The following is a 24676-nucleotide window of genomic DNA, read 5'->3' on the forward strand; positions in this document are numbered from 1 at the left end:
ACACAGTAAGTGAAACGTTCTCATTTTCTTCTTCCATGCAGTGTAAAGTACATCTGAGGAAAAGAGTGGAATATTCACTCTATACAGTATGAGTGTTTTGTTACGACCAAGATTCTTAAAAATAATAACCATTATCTATAATTTAATCCTTTTTTTTCCAGTATGGAATGTAACCTGCACCCTCAGTATGCTAAGCAATTACACTGCCACTGAGGTATCAAACCAGCCCTATAATTTCTCATGTTTACCATCTAAGTACACTAGTGGAAAATTTAACCTCCATCTCTTTTGAGTTGATTATAGAATTTTCACAACACCAAAATATCTAAGAATAGAGGTGAGAGATGATCCTCTTGGTACATCTGTCCTTTTGATCTGATGAGGCTTCACCCTCTGGGCTGTTCATGGGAGCGTGGATCTGAGCCGCAGGGGTCCCACTGGCTAGACTCACCACTCTGACAGGCCCTTCCCTCCCACTAGCGCCACTGAAGAAGCTCAGCCCTAGGATCCATTGTTTAGCCCTTTATGCTCTCATCTGCCTTGGTTTTTCATGGTACTGGGGCTCAAATCCAGTGCCTGGCACATGGCATGGAATGCTCTACTCTAGAGCTATATTCTCAGCGCTTTAGCACCCTTATGTCATATCTGAGGGAGAACGCTCTGTCTAGGATTGGGGAACCCAACTCCATGGATATATGCAGTTAGATAACTTGCCTGAGCTTCAGATTTGCTCGCAGTTTTGAGCCTGGCTTTCGGAAGCAGGAAAAGATTATTCGTCATGTTTACCCTGCCACACCTCTCCCCTAAGATGAAGGGCAAAGCCAACCGTGCCTTTAAATAGAGGACAGGAGAACAGTGTAAAATACACAGTTACGTTCACCAGGCAGTGGTGGTGCACGAGTTTAATCTCAGTACCTGGGGAGGAAGAGACAGGTGAATCGAGGCCAGGCTAGTCCACAGCGTGAGCTCGAGGATGGCCAGTGATACACACAGAGAAACTATCTCAAAAAAAAAAAAAAAAAAAAAAGCCAGAAAGAACATACAATCACACTAATAAATGGTATTAAGAAAATGGGCCGGAGGCTGGAGAGATGGCTCAACAGCTAAGAGCACTGACTGCTCCTCTGAAGGTCCTGAGTTCAAATCCCAGCAACCACATGGTGGCTCACAACCGCCTGTAATGAGATCTGATGACCTCTTCTGATGTGTCTAAAGACAGCTGCAGTGCACTTACATATAATAATAAATAAATATTTTTTTAAAAAAGAAAATGGACCACGTATTAGAAAAGCATATATCACACATACCCAGAGATAGGAATTTACTATCTAATCTTGGCTAGCCTCAAACTTGTAATCATGGTGCCTGGGCTTCCTGGATGCTGAGATTGTAAAGGTGGGCACCATGTCAAAGCACATTTCTTATTTTTTAATCTAAATAAATCTAAATAAAAAAATTACTAATTTTTCTTTTTAATCTATAGCCACAAAAAAAAAAATCCCATTGTTTGGTTTTAACTTTTAGCTTGTGTAGATTATGTACAAACACAACCGAAGTCAGAAGAGCCCCATTAACCCCAATGCTGCCTTGTTATAGCGGCATATGCTTCCGTCCAAAGCCCTGGCAATCATAGATTAGTTCTCTCTCTAGTTTGTTCCTTCTGGAATGTCATATACATGAGACTGTAGGTTGACTGCCCCTTAGCCACCATGTTGTGATGGGAAGTATTTCAGATTTCTGAATTGTTGTGATTTGGGAAGACTTTCCTAAATATCATGAGACATCTTAACATGAGAACAACTGTAAACATGAAACATGTTTAAGCACATAGCCTGAAGGTAATTCTATACAGCATCTTAAGTGCACTTGAACTTCAGCTCTGACTTGTCATACAGGGTCAGATAATAGACTTTTCCCCTTGTGACACGTCAATGCTCAGAGCACTTCAGATTTCAGGTCTTTAAAAAAGTGGGAAGGTCACTTTTGAAATTGTCTCATGCCACTTAGTAGAATGCACTTGGGGCTCATCTTGACTGTTGCACGTTGGTAGCCTGTTGGGTCTGTCGTTGGGTCGTATTCCACAGTATAGAGGAACCAGTTTGTTTATCCCCTGGCCCATGGAAGGTTGGTGGCTTGCTTCCAGTTTGGGGAAGTTATGGTGCCGTTGCTATAAACATTTGAGAGCCAAATTTTCATTTCTCTACCTAGGTAACTAGAAGCGGAGATTTCTGGGTCACATATTCGAGATACTTAAAGCCTGTAAAACTTCTGCTAAGGTTGTAGGCAAATTCCAGATCTTCTACATTTTTATCACCATCAATTATTACGAAGTTTTGTTGGGGTTTTGCCTTATTTTAAACATTTAAACAGGCAGGTAGTATCTCTTTGCCACTTAAATTTGAATTTCCCCTAATGATAATTTTGGTGTTGGTGAGGCAGGGTCTCTGTAGGGCAGATTGGCCTGGAACTCACTATGTAGCCCGGGCTGGTCTCAAACTAAAACAGAAATCCTTCTTCCCCTCCTGGATGCTAGGACCACCACACTGCTTGACAAAGCATCTTTGAGCCTGTGGCATTTCTTCTTGAGCATCTCGCCACCCACACATCTTTTCTGGTGAAATGTCTATTCTAATCTTCCGCCATTCTTCAAGAGTTTGTTTTCTTGTCATTCAGCTCTGAAAGCTGATATACATTCTAATTATAAGCTGTCTGTTGCATGTGTGATTTGTAAATATTTCCTCCTGTTGTCTGAGGAGCTGTCTTTAGTTTATTAAGAAAACACTGGTTTTACAATTTTTAAAAAAAAAAGTTAAGTTGTTGGTGACTCTTTGTCTTCTGGTTAAAAAAGTACTTTCTAAATATGAAAGAGATAAAATGAAATATAATTAAATGCATGCCGCAGACGGACCTCACTTGGGTCCCTGATCTGTGTGGAACTGGGTCTCTGGCTGCAGGCGAGCGAGGATTTGGTGAGGTGACAAACAGTCCACACGAGAGAGTGTAAAACTGAATGTATTGATTAAAATGAGCATCACATTTTTAATACAGAACAAACAAGGAAAGTGGGGCAGGATACATCTGTAGTTACAATGACACAAGACAAAGGATTGAATACATGAAAAGACCAGGGGGTGGGACCAGGCAGCTTGAGGAGGAAGCCAGGTGCAAGGCTAGTCAATAGTTACACCCCACCATCAGGGGTTCTCCAGTAAATCCTCAATTATGCTGTTCCTTTGGGCCTTAGCAGAAAAACCTGTTTTGGGGGGTTCTGCTCTAGCATATCTTCTCATGAATAATGCAATACCACAACCCCCCTATTTCCTAGGCCTTGGTAAATACTTGCATATGAACGTAACTTGGATGAAATGAAGATTCCAAAAGTATGATAATTTAACCTTGCCCTGAGATATTTTGGCTCTGTTCTTTGTAATGCTTAATTTGTATCTCCAGTCTTTACCAGAAGTGAATTAGAATGTTAATGAATAGGTAACCTTCTCACTGACTTCTGAGCTCCTGGCTTTAAGGAATTTTTTAGGACTTTGGAACACTAGTGGAAACTTCACCTATNGTAAAAATTCAATCTTTAAAGGCATTAATAATACTGAAAGAGAGCATACACCATACTAACATGTGGATAGGGTTCGTGTATATAGATTATTGGAAATGCCAGGACTCCAGGAGGCTGAGTCTCCTTGAGACTTCTTTTTTCTCAGGACTCATCCAGGTTTTCAGACCTGTTGTGAGTCAGTACTGGAGTGGGCGTGGCAAATGTGAATGGTTTTCATTTTTATAAAAAAAAAATCACTAAAAACAAGATTGAATAACAAAACTTTTGAAGTTTGTATAGATGATCTATAAATGATCAGTATCTTTAATATGTAAATACCCCCACTTAAATTACTAAGAAAAACATTAATACTCTAAAAGAAAAATAGAAACTGTCTATAGTATGACACATGCCTATAATACCAGCATTAGGAAGGCTGAGGCAGGAGGATTGTATATTCAGGGCTAGTCCATGCTATATAGTATGAATCTACCTTTTTTTAAAAAAAAAAAAAAGCAAAAATAAAACAGCATTAAGAATGACTTCAGAGAGGACATTTAAATGGCAAATTCAGCCTTTCTATAAAGAAACACATAGAGAAACATCTAAGAAGCATTTTGCCAACCAAATTAACAAAGATCTTAAAGACTGAGACACACTTTGGCGTTCAAGGAGTAAGGATTCAGCTGTAAGAGGGTAAACTGTGTCAGCATTCCTAGAAGGCAGTTGACATTGTGTAGAAGAGCCCTAAAACCACTCATACTTCCTCTTCTAGGGCATTTTTAGGAAAAGCAGAGATGGGAAAGTCAGAGGTAGAGGTAATTGTCGTGCACACACCCTTTCCTCCTCATCCTGGGTCCATACGCTCTGTTTCACACTATGGATCTGAGGGGTTGTCCTCCTTCTGTGTGACTCTGGCTGGAAGCCAGCCGTGGCTGAGCAGCCTGCAAGGCTCTGACTCAGACCCTTGCGGTTCCTCTCTGTCACCCCTCCAGGACGCCCCTGCACTGGGCTGCAGCTTCTGGAAATGCAGAATGTGTCCAGTCACTGCTGGACCTGGGCATGGACAGCAACCTAAGGGACATTAATGAGAGCACGCCCCTGGCCTACGCCCTATACTGCGGTCACACGGCGTGTGTCCGGCTCCTTTCCAGAGAAGGCCGGTGAGTGTGTCTAGTGTCTTCCTCTCAAAGATTTACAACATGAAAGTTTTTATAAACCACCAACATGTAAACCCAGCAATAATAATAATGTGTGTGTGTGTGTGTGTGTGTGTGAGAGAGAGAGAGAGAGAGAGAGAGAGAGGGAGGGAGGGGGAGGGGGAGGAAGAGGGAGAGGGAGGAGAGGGAGGTTGGGGGGGAGAGGAGATAAAGGTCAGAAAATAGCTTTCAGAGTGTGAGTTCCAAAGCTGAAACCCACATCATCAGGCTTGTTGGCAGACATTTTTATCCACTGAGCCATCTAGCTGGCTGCAGTAATTTAATAGTATGAGAATTACATAAGTAGCATTATTAATTATCCAATTAATTATGTACACTTGCTGTCATCTAACATACAGTGAAATGGTCTTCATTGTGTGGCACTCGATGATTGTAACAACAAGCTTGAATCCACCGGCTATGGTTCAAACAACTTTCCCCGTTCTCCCCCTTTCTTCCTGCTTTTGCCTTAAATCACTTCTTCCAGAATTATTTTACACTCTCAACAACACTTCCTGAAGATGCCAAAGAGCTTGTAAAATCCAAGTCACGCCTACCACCATGATGGTGTCAAAATATTTAACTGAGAGAATTTTCATAAAGTATTTGTTTTGTTATTTGTTTAAGTACTAATAAATCTGTGATTGCTACGTGTTAGAACAAAAAACCACATTCTAATTAAAACAGTATTGCAGTATTGTAATCCTGGGATTCTGGAATCTAAAGCAAGAGAATCATTTGAGGCCAGTTTGAGCTATCTACGTAAGGACACACTGGCAATAAATGAATAAATAAACAAATAACTTTTAATTTCATTTAATGTTTCTATTTTCCAAAACAAAGAAAATTAGTAAGAGCAGCCCATATTTACATTCTTGACATATTAATTACATTCTTGACAATTAAACCAACTTTGCTTGAAGCTTGCACTGTGGTACAAAAATTTCATCTGGTCAAAGCCCAACACCAATAAAGAGAGAAATTAATGCCACCAAAATTTGCCCTCCTCTTGTCACACTAGGACCAATTACTATTCAGTCTGCAGGTCTGTGTCCCTCGGGGTTTTTTTTCATGCCAGTCTGTATAAGCTTTCAACATTAGAAGTCTGAATCCTACAGTGTGTGGGGCAGGGCCGGCGGGGATCGAACCTCAAAGCAAGATAATGTCATCCCATCTACCTGGTTACTGTCCAAGAACAAGATTCAGTTTTAGCACCGCTCCTGCAAACAGGGCGCGTCAGTTGTTAGATACTGTGCTCACTGCAAAATGAGACCGATAGAACTGAGGCACGGCTGCCTCAACGACGTGTCCAATCAGTGGCACGCTCAAAAGAACAAAAAAAACTTAATAATAAATAAAATATAAAATGAAAATATAAAATAAAAATAAATAAAAAGTCAAGAAACCTTCCCAATCCTTTGATTTCAAACCAAGTAGAATGCATGTTGACACGCACTAAAAAAGTGTTTCATTTATAAATTCAGAAGCAGCAACATATCACTGCACTGGTCCAGAAACTATTATGAAAAAAAAAAAAAAAACAAATGAAGACAAGAGATAAAAAATTCAGTCAGCTTTTTCCTTTTCTCAGCTTCTTATATGATACCACTAGTAAGATACACACTCTGGAAAACCTTGTGTTTTAGCCATGCCCACTGTTTTTCTAGAATTCCACGTGTTGTTTCATCGTTCATATATTCTGCTACGTGGCCAGCTGAGTGACTTGGGGAGTCTCCATTCCGGGCAGTCATTCATTTGACCATGTGACTTCCATGGTGAAAGGGAGATTAAAAAAAATGTACTAACAATTTAAAAATAGAAATGGCTCTGTGTGTGTGTGTGTGTGTGTGTGTGTGTGTGTGTACATTCGTAGTGAGAAAACATCCATTGTCTGCATCCAAATTTAGCGCTGGTGTGTTTCAAACAGGCTACAGCGTCTTGCTCCGAAGGGTAATATTGTAGTCTCCCTCTTGGCAGCTGCTCGCAGGTCCAGCACTCAGGTCCAGCTTCATGGCTGACTCCTACTGCAGAAAGCATTGGCTTGACTAGGCCCCAAAAGAGAATAGCCCAAATTTTCCAAAGCATTAAACCAGAGCAGCGCCTCAGGGAACCGCGGCTCGAGCCAGCTGCCAGACAGCTGCAGCGATCCATTTCCCATCTGGGTTTGTGAGTTGAGCATTGCTCACATCTGCCACACCCAGCCTCTGGCACACACAACTTCCTCTTCCCACTGTAGGTCCTCCCTCTAGCAGAGGATTTTTCAGAACCATATTTAGGGTTTTTTTTTTTTTTTTTTTTTTTTTTAGATGTGAAAAAACAAATGTCATAAAACAAGCAAGATTCTAAGGTACTCCGTACCAGTACTGCTGGAATCCTGGGAGTGCTCACTCAAAAGATAGAAAACCACAGTCATGTCTGCAGCTTCCCGCCTCTTTCTGCCTTGTGAGGCCTGAACTCACACCTTACATTAATCCTGAGATTTGCCAGAGAAAAACCAACTCCACCATTTTGGGCCAAATTTGAAGCAAGCTTTATTAAATATTAAATACTGGACCAAAAGATGGACTTTGGTCAGGACCACTCCCTGGAATTTCCAGCTGAGTGGCCGAGAAACAAATCTTGCAGGGGGTTCTTGCAGGGGGTTTATAAAGAGAAACCTAGAGTCCACCACAGGAGACTTTTGTTATAGACCAAGAACTACAACTCCCAGCATTCCAGGAGGTTACCTGATCCTCAGGCAAGTGGAGCTTACAGGTGAAGTTTGGGTAGTACACTTACACTTCATCTGTGATGCGCATGCCACCGTTGTCTGTCACATTAAGCTACTTTCAGCTTAATCAGCTGACAGTTGAAAACAGATTGCCATGAGTGAATTAAAGGAATCTAGCCTCTGGAGCCTGAGGAGATGGCTCAGTCAGTAAATGCTATGCAATGAATATGAAGACCTCAGTTTGATCCCCACTCCACTCCCCAGCAACCATGTAAAATGCCAGGCGTAGTAGCTCGCAGCTGTAATCCAGGCACTGTGTGAAATGGAGACAAGAGTTGTCTGTGGTTTGCTGGCCAGCCGCATAGCTGAATATGCAAGCTTCGGATGCAGTGAGAGGTTCTGTCTGTAATTAATTAGTTAAAGTTGGACAGGAGACCTGGTTTAGCAGGTCAAAGGGGCTTGCGCTAGAGTTCTATTCTTTGAAGGCCACCCAAAGATCGAAGGGAGCACCAGACTCACGAAGCTGCCCTCTGACTTCCACAGATGTGCCCGGGCATACAAGCACCCACACTTACATGCACCATCCATATTCACAGATGTCAGCCTAAAAACACAACTCTCACCTCAAAAGAGATGAGAGATGGGTTATTCTGAAGCTACATATAACTGGCCAGGGCCTGGAAACATAGATTTAGCTCACCTCAAAGTTGTCATAGAAACAGAACAAATCAAGTTGCAAATCAAGGCAAATATATTGATGAAAACATTCAGTAGTCGTGTTAGAAGAGAGCAGGGGAGTTCCTGTTAAGGGCCTTGGGTCCTTTCTGCCATTCTCGGCCTTTTGGTTGATTGCTCATACCACATGGCTGATGCAGAGGATCAGAGAAGAGGAACCAATGGCTACTAAAAGGGTTAAAAATAAAGGGTTATCCTGAGATAATTTGACTCTGGACTTGTAACATTGCAACCCCCCAGGGGTTGGAGGGGATGGGAGGCGCAGCTTCTCCCTGAGAACTCTTATTCACACACACAATTATAAATAAGTATCTAAGATTAAATAAACAGGTAAGGTTGACAGACACAGAGGAAGACACACCACATTGACCTCTAACCTCCACGTGCAGAGAGCGGAGAAAGGGTGGGGGAGGCAGAGGAGGGGGGTGAGAGCAGAGTTGAGGTGAAATGACTTCCTTCCATGCATTATAGGGCTACATTACATATACGTATGCTGCTGTCAAAAGCAACAACAACAAAATGGGGGCAGGGGTGAACCCAGCCTCTGAGAGATGTGGGTAGCCCAAGAGCCTGAAGCAAAGAGATTACAAGTTTGAGGCTACATTATGTGGAGTCCCCACCTCAGAGAGAGAGGAGAGAGGAGAAGGAAGAGGGGAGAGAGGTGGGTGGTGTGCTGAGGTACACCTATGCAAGGAGTTAATAGAATGAGGGAGTTCTTATGCAAAACCTTGACTTGAAGACGATGGGCATGTGTGCATGAGCCCAGGCTAGCTCATCAAGCAGATGGAATGGGGTTCGGGGTGTCATATCTTGTCTTTCCCCAGATTTCCTGGCCTCGCGTGGCATTCTTGTTCTTTCCCATTCCTCTAGAGCAGAGCCTGCTAGGCCTCTTCCTTCCCAGAGCAGTCAACCTCAAAAGAAGGAAGGACGATTCAGCGTGCTCAACCAAATCTTCTGCAAAAACAAGAAAGAGGAGCAGAAAGCCCATCAGAAGGACCAGAGCAGGGCCAGACCTAAGGAGGAGGACACCTCGGAAGTCAATGACATCATCGCCACCTTTGACAGCGTCGTGGATACCAACTGCCAAGGTCAGCCTGGCGACCAGGTGGACATGGTTGTCTTTAAGAAGAGGACCTCAGAGAATTCAAAGTACCTCTTGCCAGAAAAGAAATCCCTGGCCCGCAAGGGGCTCCCACCAATCAGAACCCAGAGTCTTCCACCCATCACCCTGGGCGGTCACTTCCTGACAGCCCCCCAGGGAGCCGTGTCCCATGCCGGCCTGAACTGTGGTCCTCAGCATGCTGCCCAGCGTTCTCAGAAAAGTCGAAGCGAACAGGACTTATTAAATAATAGGACTGGCTGCCCGGTGTCACTAGAGAGTCCCTGGAAGGGTGACACCAGGCAGGTGTTCTCCTGCAAGGCTTGGACCGTGTCTTCTTCCGATAAGTTACTAGACAGGCTGTTCGCTGGCCAGCCTGGTCACCAGGAGCTCTCTGGGCCACCACATCTTCCTCATCTACACAATCCCTCATCAGGTAATGGCCTTCATTCTCTCTCCTCAAGGCCTCCCTCACACTTGGGAGTGTCTCCTGTAGAGTTAAGCTAGTAACTGCCAGGTGAGTAGCCTGCAGGCAAGAGCAATAAGAAAAAAAAAAAAAAACCCGGGAACCACAGCCACTTTTAATTTTGTCCTAGTTGGAAGATTTCTGGGAAGTGAAAACTTTGAGCTTTTCTACCCTGAATGGGCTGAGGTAAAAGACTCTTGCCAGTTCCTCTAAAAGCCATTCTCCCCTGGCGTTGTGTGGCACGCTCATTCCCAAGACATTGATTTATCGTGTGGTTAGTTAGTCATGTGTTTTAAATCATCATTCAGTCCCCACTCAAGATCCACCCCCACCAAACCGTTGTTGAGATAAGTGGCCTTGCTTGTACCTGCGTAGAACGGCAGCATGGCTGCACGTTTATGGTTTGAGTCTCCCCACACACCAAAGGCTTGCACGGCTGTTCTCCCCACACACCAAAGGCTTGCACGGCTGTTCTCCNCACACACCAAAGGCTTGCACGGCTGTTCTCCCCACACACCAAAGGCTTGCACGGCTGTTCTCCCTCTCCCTTCTTTCTTCACGCACAGCTCCCAGTGCATTCAGGTTTTGCTTATGCTTCCAGATACGTTTTATACATTTGTGTATACATCTACGTTTATGAAATCTCCCTCTCTCGTCCTCCCCCATCTCGCTGCTCCTGACAGGTTCCAGGAGTCTCAGCTTTTTCTGTGTGACTGTTTTGCTCCCAAGTGACTTTGTCCTGGGCTTTAAAAATAATTTCTACAAATAAACACGTACTATGTATGCATACCCATGTAAGAATTATCATACGAAAGAACCTAAGAGTTTGTTGCTCACAACATTGATCCCAGCACTCAGAAGCCAGAGGTGGGTGGATCTCTGTGAGCATGTCAAGGCTAGCCTGATCTACAGAGTGAGATCCTGGCCAGCCTAGTCTACATAGTGAGACTTTTTCTCAAAAAATTAATTTAAAAACTTACATTTTATATACACATAAATATTATTCATATACGTTAGTATTCCCCTCATTATACATAATCTATATAGTACGTAACTTATTTTGCCACTTACTTTTTGAGAGGGTTAGCATAGACCTTACTACGTACCTAAAGATAACCTTGATTCCTCTCCGGTCTTCACCCTTCAAGTGTTGGATTATAAGCTTATGCTATCTTGCCCAGCTCTTATTTTTACTTTAAAAAATATCAATTTGTAAGGGATTCTGAGGCTGTACAACAACTTCCAAATTCTGCTCACTCACACAGTGCCTTTTGGTTTTTGTTTAGACGAATCAATTACCAATATTTAAAAGTTAACATTTTACATTAAAAAAAAAAAAACCCTAAAGATTCTAGTTTCTCTTGAGAAATTGAAGCCAGCATTCTCACATGACAATAACTGATTAGCCCTGAGTAACTAGTGTACTCTTGGGTGCCACTGTTCCCAGTATTATGCAGAATTATTTACATTACTTGCTCTTTCTCAATATACTTCAGGTATTTTTTTATAGTAGGGTTATAGGGAGAAAATTATATACTTATTTAACCCATATTTCAGTCTAAGTTTGGAAAAGGGAAAACTAAGTTCTTTTTTACGTATGGAGGGTCATGTTTCTGTTTGGTGGTGGATTACTTTTTAACTCATGTATGCATACGTAGGAATGCCATTTACCTGTTTGAGACAGAGTCTCTCACTGACCTGGGGTTAACCAGTTAGACCAGCTGGCGTGAACACTAGGGGTTCCCCTGACTCTGCCTCTCTAGTGCTGGGGTCACAGGACGACAACAGCACATTCAGCACTTTTGCATGGCTTTAGGGAAACACAGATCCTTACGTTTGAAAGATACTTTACCACCTGAGCCACTCCTTGTGGTGGTTTGAGTAGGAATGACCCCCCCACACACATAGGCTCATGTGTTTGCATGCTTGGTCACCAGGGAGTAGCACTATTAGGAGATGTGGCCTTATTGGAGGAAGTGTGTCACTGGAGGTGGGCCTTGAGGTTTCAGATGCTCAAGCCAGGCCCAGGGTCACTCTCTCTTCCTGCTGCCTTTGGATCCCGATGTAGAACTTTCCCCTCCTGGTATAGCACCGTGTCTTCCTGCATGCTGTCATGCTTCCCTGCCATGACAATAAGGGACTAAACCACTGAAACTGTAAGCCAGGCCCAAGTAAATGTTTTCCTTTGTAAGAGTTGCCATGGTCCTGGCGATTAAATCCTAAGACATCCCTCCACCCCCAACCATCCTTTTTTATATACGGCATGTTGGGCACTCCTTTGTCATTGATATACTTGATGCATGAAGCTTTTAAAGAAGAGTGTGGCTCCTTCTCATGTACATAAATATGCATGTATATCTTTCAACACAGGATAATTATGGATGTGCACACGAAGGCTATTTGTTGATATCTGAGATAAACCTTTCAAGATTTTGCATACCCCATGGAGCACTGAAATTTTTGGCCTGGAGGATGTTTTTATACTGTTGCTGCCTAAGAGTAGAGAGGAAGCACATAGTTCTACCACCTTTGACAAATGGGTGGCTGCTGAGGCTTCGATCGAGCCTTCCTTTTGGAGTTAGTTCTGGCCTGGCCAAGCTTATAATGCTTCCTGTAGAGATCCCTTTGAAAACTTGAAAGTCTTGTTCTTTTCTAGTCTGTTTAACGTAAGTGAGGTTTGGGTTCAGCTACCTGGAACAGAAAGCCAAAGCAGTTGCACCCTGACTCAAAAAATAGGGAAACGGCTACCTTAACCGTTGTCAAAGTGACACTTTGACTTTTACCAAATTGCTGGAATTGGTGTTTACCAAAAAAAAGGGAGGGGGGGCTGGTTGGCAACAGGACCAAGGAAGGAGGCAGAAACCCAAATCTCAAAATCTCAGACCACCTTCCCCTGGCCAGGGTTTGAGAGAATTATGGGGTATAAATGCTGGTGATCTAGGAGCCAGAGGAAAGGTGACTGAAGGTGAGGCGACCAGTGTATGCATCATCCAAACTCACAATTCTTCAGAGATGTGTCCAGAGTGACATCGTGAGCATGACCTGGGGACCGGTCGAATGTTGCCTTCTTCACAGGGTCCCTCACCAGATATTTGCACCAGCCCAAGTGAATAGTTGTTCGACTCCATAAAAATCCCCTCAAGCCTGTGAAAAATGCTCTAAGCAAATGTTAGTCATCATAACGGAAACATTATCTATGCCGTGGGGACTTAGCAACACGCCACTCTGGGAGACTTAGCAACGCGCCACTCAGCTGTGTAACCACCAAAACTGGTGATCTTTGTTTTCATTTGTTTTTGAGACACAGTCCCTTTCTGTATCCCTGGGATTTCCTAGGTAGACCGGGTATTCCTTGAACTCATGACAGTCCTCCTGCCTCAGCCTCTCAAGTCCTGGGATTTTATGTGTGAGCCACCATGCCCCAACGCAAAACTGATGCTTTTTAAGGTCAATTAGAAGCAAATAAATCGTTGGGTGTAGTGACCCATGTTCTTACCACTGGAGGGGGCAGGGTCAAAGCGGGAGAATCAGGAGTGTCGTGCCAGCCTCCGCTACATAGTGAATTTAAGGCCAGCTTCAGCCAGACTCTAAACAGATCGAAAAAGGATGGGGGCGGGCAAAGGGGGTGGAATCATGGAGGCTTAATAAGAAACAAAATTAAAGAGAGCTGGCTAGCTTAACTAGGCGAGGCCAGCTGCATTCATTGGTGGTGATCAAGGGATGGTGCCGTTCTCCTACAGAGCATTCCAGACTTCTGTCTTGTTATTCTGAGTGGCTCTTGAGTCCTTAAAAGATTTGGGCTTCAGTAGATACATACTTAGAATTCTAAGGCCTCCTCTCATGAACTCCCATCTACCAAGCTCTCAGCCTTACTCTCACGTGCAGTAAGTTCTGAAGTAGGCGTTTCCCAGCCTTTCCCGTGAATGTGAGATCACAGAGACTCAGGTTCATTCCAGATGCATGCCCCTCCTCCTGGTCGCTAGCTGCCTCTCTCCAGGTCACTCACTTCACAGTCTAAGCCAATGGAGCAAGAGGAGGGAAGAGGATGGGAGAATGCCTCCCGCCTCAGTCGCCTCCCTCTTAGACAGTCTCTGCCACAAGACCCACCCTTCTGCTTGCATCTCACTGGCCAGACCTTGGATCACACGCTCACACTACCTATCTACAAAGAGGATTGAGAACTGTAGTAGTCATAGCTGGGTACCACGTTCTGGCTTCCAACTAGACTTCTGCTTCTAAGGGAGAAGAACGAGGGTAGACTTTGGGTAGGAAATTAGTAGACTCCGCCTGCCATACCAACCAAAGATGTCTACCACACTTGAATAACAGAACATTTAATGCAATTGCTTTGGGATTTGCATAGTCCCCAGAGAAGTAATGAGTGAGATCCTTGGGCTGCCAAAATGGTGAAAAGGAGACATGAAAGTCACCAAGGGATTCGGAAGAAATGAACGGGACCTATAGCAAAAGATTCATTTTGTTTTGTTTTAGCCAATACTTCCTAGCCGCTAGTTACCGCGAGGAGCCATTCGAGAAAACTGAGTAAGGAAAGCACAAATCTTTTCAATCTCCTGAAGCCAAAAATGAGCTTTGAGGGAGACAGAAGATTCAGCAACTGAGTTAGGGGCCTCCGGAATGTAAGCAAGCACTCTATCCGCAGCCCCAGCATAACTTTTGGGGTGGGACTTAACTCTGTGGACAGATGTGGAAAGAGTGAGGGGGAAGGAAAGGGTTAAAGTAGAGCTGTGTCTCTGGAGTCACAGCTGGCTCCAAGCACCCGCCCCCTTGAATCCCATCTCACCACCTAAGTTTCTATCACATCTTGACAGCATGTCTGATTAGGAATCTCCCAGGGACTAGACACTCCCCAAAAGCCCCATCACTGTGCATCGCTTCACGGAGAGCCAAGCCTTCAGCACGTGGAATGACCTTTGAAGGTCATTTCAATCCCCAACCCATAACAGATCTCCTCTGATCGGTTGTGGGTAGCTGTTAGGATTAAATGAGCTGGAGGCTGGGGAGATGGATCAGTGCCTGACAGGAGAGTGTGAGAGCTTGCGTTTGGATCCCTAGAAACCTTGAAATTACTAGGTGGGTGTGGCGGCCTTGGGAGACAGAAACAGAAAACCCCAAAAGAAAGCTACCTAGGCAAACTCGCCGAATCAGCTAGCTCTGGGCTTGATTGTAAGACCCTGCCTCAAAGAATACGGTAAAAGAATGATCAAGTGTGATTAGTGACACCAACTTTGGGCTACCACATGCACACGCATACAAGTGCCCACATACACGCAAAATATGCATAACTAACAGCACACACAAACACACTCACACTACACACTTATACACACTCACTCACACTACGAACTCACACATACTATACACATATTCTCACACACTACACACATGTACACACACACTTTCTTACACAAACTTACACTATACCACACATACACATGCACATAACACCACAAACACTGACACAACATAACACCACATATACGGACTCACACAACACCACACACACACACACTCCACACGCATTCTCTCACACAAACTACGAACACACTCATACAGCACCACACATACTCATACAATATCACACACACATACACACACTATATACACACCTACTACACATACAGACACACTCATATAAGACTACACATGCACTCTCACATGAGCTACACACAAAACTCACACAACACCACTCCCCCCCCACACACACAAAACATACACAATACACACACACACACACTCACACAACACCCCCACCCACCCACACACACACATGGGAACAGACTGAGTTGTTATGGACAAAGTAAAACAGTGACAAGCAGATGCTACTCGACATATGTTTTGCTGTTGCTGCTGCTTGGTTTGGGTCTGGTTGGGTTCTGGTTCTGGTTTGGGGGATTATTCATTTGCTTCTTGTTTTCTGAGACAAAGCCTCACTCTGCTGCTCAGGCCTTAAACTCCCAGCTATGCCCCTGCCTTAGCCTACCAAGTGTTGGGAGTATAGGGAGGGAAGGAGGGACGGAGGGAGGGACGGAGGGAGGGACGGAGGGACAGAGGGAAACAGGGTCTGATAGCTCATGCCTATAATCCCAACACTTGGGAGGAGGCTTGAGGATTGGAGTTCAAGCTCACCCTTGGCTACATAGCATGTCAGAGGTTGGCCTGGGCTAAAGAAGACCTGTCTCACTACCCCCAACCCTCCTCAAGAAAGAGAAGAAAGGAAGGAACAGAGCAGCAAGTCTGGCGCCAGTCTTCCTCCTGCTCCCCTCTGTTGCCCAGGGCTGTCTTTTCAGGCACCTTGCCTGCGGACTTCAAGGTGGTCTCACCCAGGCAGCACTGAGAGAAGATGAGGTTGGGGGGAATAGGAACTCAGTGGGTCTCCATGGCAACTCTGCCTCCTTCATCTCCCTCCATAGACATGGTCCATGCTAGGGCTCTCACTCCATTTCTGGGCTGTGGTAACAGCATCTCTCCCTGTTACCCCTTCAGCATGGCTAGAACAAAATCCCCCAATCTGTCTGGTTTCCCAGCTTTTCTATCATGAGTTTAACAAACGGGTACGAAGTGACTGCTGTTTGAAAGACCTAGAGGGCTCTATCAGATGAACTCAGATTGTCAAAGTAAGGAATGTGTTTTCTGTATTACAGTGTCAGGAAACTATCAAGACATGGGGGTTGGGACACATCTGTCTCATAAGCCCCTTCTGGTCATAATTCACATTGCCTAGAAAAAAGTTAAATGGTTTGCTCAAAGATATTCCAGTCCATTGGTGATGTATTTAGAACTTGACCCAGCACTCCTACACAGGGATATGCTCTTAAGTATCGGCACTGAATTTATTAGCATGCTTACCAATTCTGTAGGTATTTTCTTTTATTAATTATGTTGTCCCCAAATAAATAGATTTCTCTAACTTCTGAACCTTACTTTTGTGGATATTTTAACACCATTGGATATATAGTTTTTAGAATTACTAAGTCTTTTGCCTTAAACTCAAATGGAATGGGCCAGTGAGATGGCTCAGAAGGTACAGGAGCTTGACTCCAAGCCTGGTGACCTGAGTTGGGTCCCTGGAACTCACAATGCAAAAGGAGAGAACCCACTCCCACGGGCTGTCCCCCTACCTACACACACACACACACACACACACACACTCTGCCCCCCCCCAACATACATTTTGCTTAAAAATCGAAAAGGTTCACTAAAGTGGCTGAAGTTGTTATTTTAGGTAGGTTGAAATTTCATGAAACTTCCGGGTTTTTTCGGCAAACCTTGACGTGCTGAAGCTCTGTATAGCTTGCACCGCTGGCTCTCACTGAATGGTCCCCCTTTACCTCTGGACCTCTCTTCTCTCAGGCCTGGGTTCAGCCACCCATAGGAGCTAATGGTGCAGCTGACTGAGTTCCTGGCAGCTGCTGTCCTGTGCTTGCTCAGCAAGCCCAGCACTCAGCTGCTCAGTGTTTATTGAGACCTGTCAGTGGGTGGCAGGAATAACGAGGAGGAGCACTTAGCCTAATGAGCTGGAATTTAGAGTGCCTCAGCTTAATTCCTTGCCAGCAGTGCCAGAGAAAATGGAACAGAACGGGGGCTGTGGTGTGTTCTGCTATCCTGGTTCTTTACAAGTGGTCACAAGAAAAGTAAAAAGAGGAAAAAAAATATTTTTAAGCAGCTCACTTCCTTGTTTCCCTTAAGAGACAACTTTTTTTTTTCCCCAGAATTTTCTAGATGATTCCAGCAACAGTGCACTCTTAGGGTTAGGTAGGTTAGAACCATTGACCCTGGGTTTAAACACGTTAGCAGCTTTTCCAGAACAAAACCTAAATTCCTAATCTGGATAAACATAGCCCTCGCCTTGTGGGCTAGCCTGTGTCTCCCAGGAGCAGTATTGCTCTGTCTCAAATCCCCGCCACGCCGCCTCTGCAGTTCATTGACCAGGTCTCCGTTCCTGGAAAACTTGCCTTTCCACTGTGTGATGTCTTTGCCTGTGTTATTTTAGCTTCTAACTACTATGTGTGCAGATTCATCACCACACACCCCAAAGGCTGAGTTGGGGACTAGCCTGAGCTACATAGGAGACCCTTTCTCAAAAAATAAAGGGGGGGGGGCAGGTCAAAACACATCTTCTGTTTGAAGGTCACAGAAATACCTTTAAAAGGTAGTTTCTCATTATTGAACACTTCCCATCAGTTACACTGGAAGAGCGATTTTTCTTCCCATTTCCCACTTCATAGATAAAGCTCTATAGATTGAGGCTCTGAGAAGTTAGCTCACCTGCCCAAGGTCTTGTAAGTGCACAGTAAGGGGCAAGCATACAGGCAAGGCCTCTGGGACTCTATAACAGCTCTTTCATAGGGCTTGGGCCTGAAGTGGCCTCCAAAACGTAATGAGACACACAAAGGAAATAATGCAAGCCCTATTTCCACTGAGATGACCGTCTATAGAATGTCACAGCACTTCCTGGGGGACATCAGGATCCTGTGTAAACTGTTAGCCCCTGGAAACACAGACTAGGTCTGAAATATGTGAGTTCCAAACAGGTAATCGCTGGCTTCATTATTTTATTGTCCCGCAAGGAGTGTGTTTCCTGAAGGTGCCTGAGACAGTAAGAGCTTTGGGCTGTGTACAGCTCCATTCTGTCCCTCAGAACAGAGCAGAAGGCCACCCCGGGGACCTTGCAGATCACTCGCCACTCTCCCATCCAAACAATGTTTCTCCAATGCCTAAGGAGATTGAACGTGAGTTTTAAGGTCAGGCACAGCTAGCCTGAAGCCTAGCTCCTATCCTTTCCCAGACAGAGACCTTGAACCTGTTTAGAATCCCTCAAAACCACAGGGACCAATAGTTATCAAAACGTGAGGAGATCATGCCCACCCGAGTTCACCCAGTCCCTGATAATAGTGAGCGCCCAGTAAGCAGCATGTATAATTAACACCACCTAGTAATGAATTTCTCCTCAAGCGTGGCCCCATTGGGGGTTTGACATAATTCTACCCAGGAATGTTTCCTCTCTAAGTAATGGACACTGGGGCTATTTTACTTTCAAGGTTAAAAGAAGGAACTACAACAGTAAAATATCAACCACAGAAGCAAACCTTGGCTCAGTCATTGTCACTGGGCGTTGCTTAGGTGACTGCCATGCACAGTGTCCCTCTGGAGTCACTTAGGTAGGCGGAGTCTTGACTCATGCCACCTGCCTCCTTACTCTAAGGATTGCTTTGTCCAGATAGAAAGCCTGAACTCTGAACTTTGCTGTAGTCGGGTTCCTTACCAGACCACTTAGCAAATGATAAAGTTGTGTGTGTGTGTTCATAGTAGGGTGGTTTCGTTGTTGTTTTCTTTGTGCTAAGATTGACTGAGTTACACACTTTATCCTGAAAGCTAAAAGCTGACCTTATATTCTCCAATTCAGTCTTCAGGACAATTCGAAAAAAAAACAGATAGAATTATTTTCACCATTTTACATATAGGAAATTGGGGCTTAGGGTAGTTATGTCACTTTGAGCAAGATCACCCACTTAGCCAGAACAGGTGAAGCAGGAAAAAAAAAAAGCCACTTCCTGTCTGACGTCAGAGATGGAATTCTTGTTCACCATTCTACTCTATTAATGTTTAAAACTGGCTTAAGTAACTTTTTCGTGGACATAATTTTTACTGTTCATTTTATGTTTTCTGTGTATGGGTGCTTTGCTCTCATGTATGCCTGTGTACCATGTGCCTGACGTCCAAGAAGGCCAGGAGAAGAGGGGTATCCAAGCCCCTGGGACTGGAGTTCCAGCCAGTTGTGAACTACACCATATGGGTGCCAGGAATTGAACCTGGGTTCTCTGGAAGAGCAACCAGTGTTCTTAACTGCTGAGCCATCTCTGCAGCATCTTCCTCTCTTCCTGTGTCTGAGTGTTTGTCTGCAAGTTGCAAGTATGTGCATCCCATGTGTACAGTGCCCAAAAAGGCTGGACCTAGAGTTATAAACCGCCGAGAGCAGCTATGCGGATCCTTGTAATGGCTAAGCCATCTCTCCAGCCTCCCCACCCCTTTAAGAGTAACTTCAGATATCTGGGAAATCCACCTCTTGTGATTAGTGATGTGCTGAATTTTTAACAACTAGCCTTCAGAGATCAGTGATTGTCTATTTCTGTGGTGGAAATAGTGCTAATCAAATGACAACAGACAAACACCAGGGTGTCCAGAAAACCTCAATAAAGCCCTGACAGTGTAGCCATTCTCTCTGAAGAGTAGGTCCACATGCACACATATTCCAGCACACTAAAGCTCACCATTACAGAGGAGCTATTTCTTGTCCAGGTGTGATGGTATAGACCTTTAATCCTAGCCTTTGAGAGGCAGGAGCAGGTGGATCTCTGGGAGGCCAGCCTGATCCACATAGCGAGTTCCAGGACAGTCAGGGCTACAACACAAGAGACCCTGCCTCAAAACAAACAAACAAACAAACAAACAAACAAAAAGCCAAGTCCCATGTGCGTCTCTCAGTTCCTTTTCTGATGCTCCACCTGCAAAGATTCTGGTTTAGTCCACTTGGGGTGTGGCCATGGTGGACGGTAACTTCACCTAAGCGCACCTCATTGTCCGTGCAGTAGGGATTGAGAAACTCTCTCCCAGGAAAAACGTAGCGCAGCCATCAGTCACACTCAGCAGAAATGTCCAGATGGGAGGTGCAGCTGTAATCCACATGACTGTTTAGAAGTTTAGCCCTCAGACGTGACTAATTGTGTTTGTTTATGACATTTTATTTAAATTGGTTCAATTGAAAAATGACTTCTGGGTATGGCCAGACAGCTTGGTTGAGTAAGGGTGCTGACTGCTCAGTGGGTAAGGGTGCTGACTGCTCAGTGGGTAAGGGTGCTGACTGCTCAGTGGGTAAGGGTGCTGACTGCTCAGTGNACTGCTCAGTGGGTAAGGGTGCTGACTGCTCAGTGGGTAAGGGTGCTGACTGCTCAGTGGGTAAGGGTGCTGACTGCTCAGTGGGTAAGGGTGCTTTGTTATCAAGTGTTCTAACCTGCGTGCTAACCTCAGGATCTACATGATAAAAAGATTACTTAGGCCAGGCAGTGGTGGTGCACGCCTTTAATCCCAGCACTTGGGAGGCAGAGACAAGAGGATTTCTGAGTTCAAGGCCAGCCTGGCCTACAAAGTGAGTTCCTGGACAGCCAGGACTATACAGAGAAACCCTGTCTTGTTAAAAAAAAAAAAAAATTGAAAAAAATTGAAAAAAAAATCACTTTAGGTAGCATGTAACACAGCTAGGGCCAAAGCCAGAGGCCAAGCAAAGTGCTCATGCCTAAGACACTAGCGCTTAAAAGTTAATTGCACACTCACTCATGAGTACATACAACACACACACACACACACACACACACACACACTAAAACAAAAAAAGTAAAACAAAAACCCCACCTGCCCCCTTGGGGGCATTCCCCATAGGTGTGCAAATTTAATAAAATGTGTTTTGTTTGGTTTTTAAGCACCTTCTGCTGCCCTTTCACTTAAACCGTGAGTGGCATCTAACAGAGTGTGGCTGCCATTCATATCATGACTGCCCTTGTGTCTGTTACTTTAAGGGGCTCTTCAACAACTTTACGACCCTCTCGTCCATCAGGCTTTATAATTTGCTTTTGGTCAGATCTTAAGTGATTAACAGGTATGTGTTTGTTCCCAGGACAAACTCTTCAGCATCTCTCCCCAAACAGACCTAAATTCAGGGATCTCCCCTTCACTCGGAACAGTCTTGCGCCTCTGCCAGACCAAAAATGTAAGTACGGGAGCCCCTCCCCAGCTCTCTCCACAAGTGGTATCACGTCTAGACAAGCTCATTGGTGGTTCACTTTCTTCTTATTTTTCGAAAAACAATCAGGTGCCAATACTTGTGCACAGAGGAAAATCCCTAATAGCATCTTGAAGTTGGTAATGCCTACTTAATAAATAAATAATAAATAAATGAATAATCTTCCCCCTTCAGGGAATTTTGTTTGAAATACAAACACAATAGGGGGAGTTTATTTGGCTATGTATTATCTAATGTCTTTAAGAATGTACTTTAAGCTGGATGTGTTAGGACATGGCTTTCATTCCAGCACTCAGGAGGACAAGAAGTTCAAGTCCAGTCTTGGATGTCTAATGATGGGATTTGAGGGCTGCCCGAGCTACGGGAAACAAGTCTCAAAAGGGGGGACGGGGGCAGGGGCCGGGAGTGGGAGGGGGCGGGGGCGGGGGTGGGGGCCAGGGGCCAGGGGCCAGGGCCAGGGCCAGGAGCAGGGGCAGGGAGCAGGGGCAGGGCTCTGAAGGTGACCAATCCCCTTACCTTGTGGGATCCAGCCCAAAAGTTCCTAAGCCGAAGGGAAGCATTTTATTGGTTTGGTTTGGGTTTGTTCTATTTTGTTTGAGACATGGTCTCACAGTCCAATCTGACCTGAAATTCTCAAATCTCGTGCGTCTGCCTCCCAAAAGTAGGACTACCTGCCTGTCCAGCATGCATGGTTCTTTTGCTTTCTTTAGTTAGCTTTATTTATTTATTTATGTCACAGTTTTATGTAAAACATACTCTCTTAGAGCAGAAACCTTCAAGCCGAATGAGCCCAAATATCTCCTGCTATGTTTATTTTAGGGACCCCAAACACCATGAGTTCATCTATCCTTATATCCATATTAGGAGGTAGGTTTTACCACTATTCCCATTACACAGGCAAGAAAACTAAGTCCAGAAAGGCCTTTTTCAACATCACTTAGGAGGCATATAGAACTACCAGGAGCAAAAAGCCAGAGGCTAAGCATGGTGGCTCATGCTTGTAGTCAAAAGGCTGAAGCAAGAAGACAGAGAAAGTGAGGCCAGCCTATGCTACATAGCTAGTTCAAGTCCAGCCTGGGCTATATAGGTACTGTCTAACAAAAGAAGATCTCTAACGGATAGAGAATCAGCTGCCTCATGAAACAAGCAACATTTTCTAGATGCAAATTTAGATTCTTCTTTGTACACAATCCTACCCTGTTTAACACACACACACACACACGCACACGCACACGCACACGCACACGCACACGCACACACACACACACACACACAGCCTCTGCATTCGACGTCGAATTAGATCATTTTGGAACTGGCCTAACAGTTTCAGACAAACTCCTAACTCTTTCCCCTGTGTGGCTGCACCAGTAACTTCAGCATAATGAGACCGTCAAGGGATTAAGTGAGACGACATACTTACACGCCTAAGACACTTGGCGTGTTTATTCACACGGAATCACTAGGCAGGCTGCCCTTTCTACCCCATGCTAAACTTTGAATGGGGCCAACCAAGAGTGCGAGAACTCTATACGGCACAACAGTGAGCTATGAGGATGTGCTGGGTCATTTTTCACAGCGATGTAAACCCAGAGCTGAAGCCAATTCAGGACTCCTCCTGGACAGACGTGACCCCTTCCCTTCCTGACTTGTACACAGTGAGGGTTCTGAGCGGTGTCGATTTTTCTCATTGGGGGAAACTCAAGCCAGTACCCTCCTTTAACTGGCCTGGACTTGAAGGTGGCCTGGAGAAGCCAGCGAGGCTTTCACAATTCAATTCCAGGAGACAAGACAGCGATACCTAATCGATTCTGCTGAGTGCAGAAGAAATAGAGCAAGCCCAGCTCTTCCCCCAAAGAAACCTGAGAGCCTTTGGGGGTTTGCATGAGAGCAAATGTCTCCAGGCTTGTTCGGAGCCATGTGCTAACTTGAGCATCCACAGATCTCCACCCCAGAGAACTGCTCAGGCAGGCACACATAGCCAGAACATGTTGCATCAAGGCTGCTGCAATCTTGTATTTGTGCATTTCCCAAATCCCTGACGTTGATGTGTTGTAAGCCTGATTCGATATGAGCATGCGGCTTTTCTCCTTAGTCTAATTCCCATCACCACTGGCTTCTTAGAATGTGCTTGAAGGAATCACAGGGTTCTCCTGAACCATCCCATAGGAGCCTCTGGCAGAAGCAAATCTCGAAATGTCTCTCACTCTCTCCCCACCCCCTTCTCCTACCCAGATCTGTCTGGAGAACCCCTGAGAACAAACCGGGTGCTTCCAGCAATTCCAAGCCAGAGGGGACATGACCCACCATCAACTGAAGAGAGCCAGGGGGGACATGACCCACCACGAGCTGAAGAGAGCGGGGGTTCCTCCAGTCCCACACATGATGGAAACTAACTACAGGTCGCTCTCTGTGGAAATAGAGAAGATATATATTTTTCAACTTTCCAAGGGTGAGATTACTCTAGTTTATATGAGCAAAGTCTTAATTTAGTAAGCTGCATTCTATAAGCCATTCACGGTTTTCTAACTCAAGGTTCCTTATTCCAAATAAATACACTCCCTAAATACTCACTTAGACTCTTCAGGCTTGCAACATCACCAAGTCTATGAGTTTCTGTGACACCCCCTACACACTGTAACACAGAAACAAAACACACTCCTGGAGGAGAATTTAGGTATGTTTCACTTATATGTTTGTGCCATGTTTGCTGGTTGGTCTGGTGGGTTTTTTGTTGTTGTTTTTTTGTTTTTTGTTTTTTGTTTTTTTCTTATTTGGTGATTTTATGTATTTTTTTTAAGTGTATGCTTTGCTGAATAAAAAAAAAAAAATAAGAAGAAAAGCAAATCCTAAGTCTTGTTTTGTGAATTTATTTCCATCCTACCTTACCCTGACAAAGCTGAATTAAAATATAGTTCTAAATTCCTATGTCAGTCACAGTGTATGCCTTTGAAATGCTCGAGCTTCTGCAAAAATAGTTTCTGACATTGTCAGCTCTTGGCTAAAACCCAAATCACTTGGCAGTGTTTACGTCTCTTATTTGTTATTTAATTCTTTCCACCTTCTGTTGTTTTCAGAAAGTCTGATGGCCCCAGGAGTAAAAAGGGT

At 44.6% G+C, this 24676-nt stretch overlaps 1 protein-coding gene across 1 annotated transcript in view; it reads left to right on the top strand.

The window, feature by feature from the left end:
• Window positions 1–24412, top strand: part of Ankrd55 (ankyrin repeat domain 55) — a 94745-nt gene extending 70333 nt beyond the window's left edge. The window contains exons 8-11 of the mRNA XM_021208622.1: window positions 4543–4710; window positions 9062–9726; window positions 21446–21538; window positions 23804–24412. Coding sequence (XP_021064281.1) covers window positions 4543–4710; window positions 9062–9726; window positions 21446–21538; window positions 23804–23964 — 1087 coding nt within the window. The 3' untranslated portion in view covers window positions 23965–24412. The remainder of the gene's footprint in view (window positions 1–4542; window positions 4711–9061; window positions 9727–21445; window positions 21539–23803) is intronic.
• The last annotated feature ends 264 nt before the right edge of the window (window positions 24413–24676 follow it).

Source organism: Mus pahari, chromosome 11, assembly GCF_900095145.1.
Source record: "Mus pahari chromosome 11, PAHARI_EIJ_v1.1, whole genome shotgun sequence".
Lineage (NCBI taxonomy): Eukaryota > Metazoa > Chordata > Mammalia > Rodentia > Muridae > Mus > Mus pahari.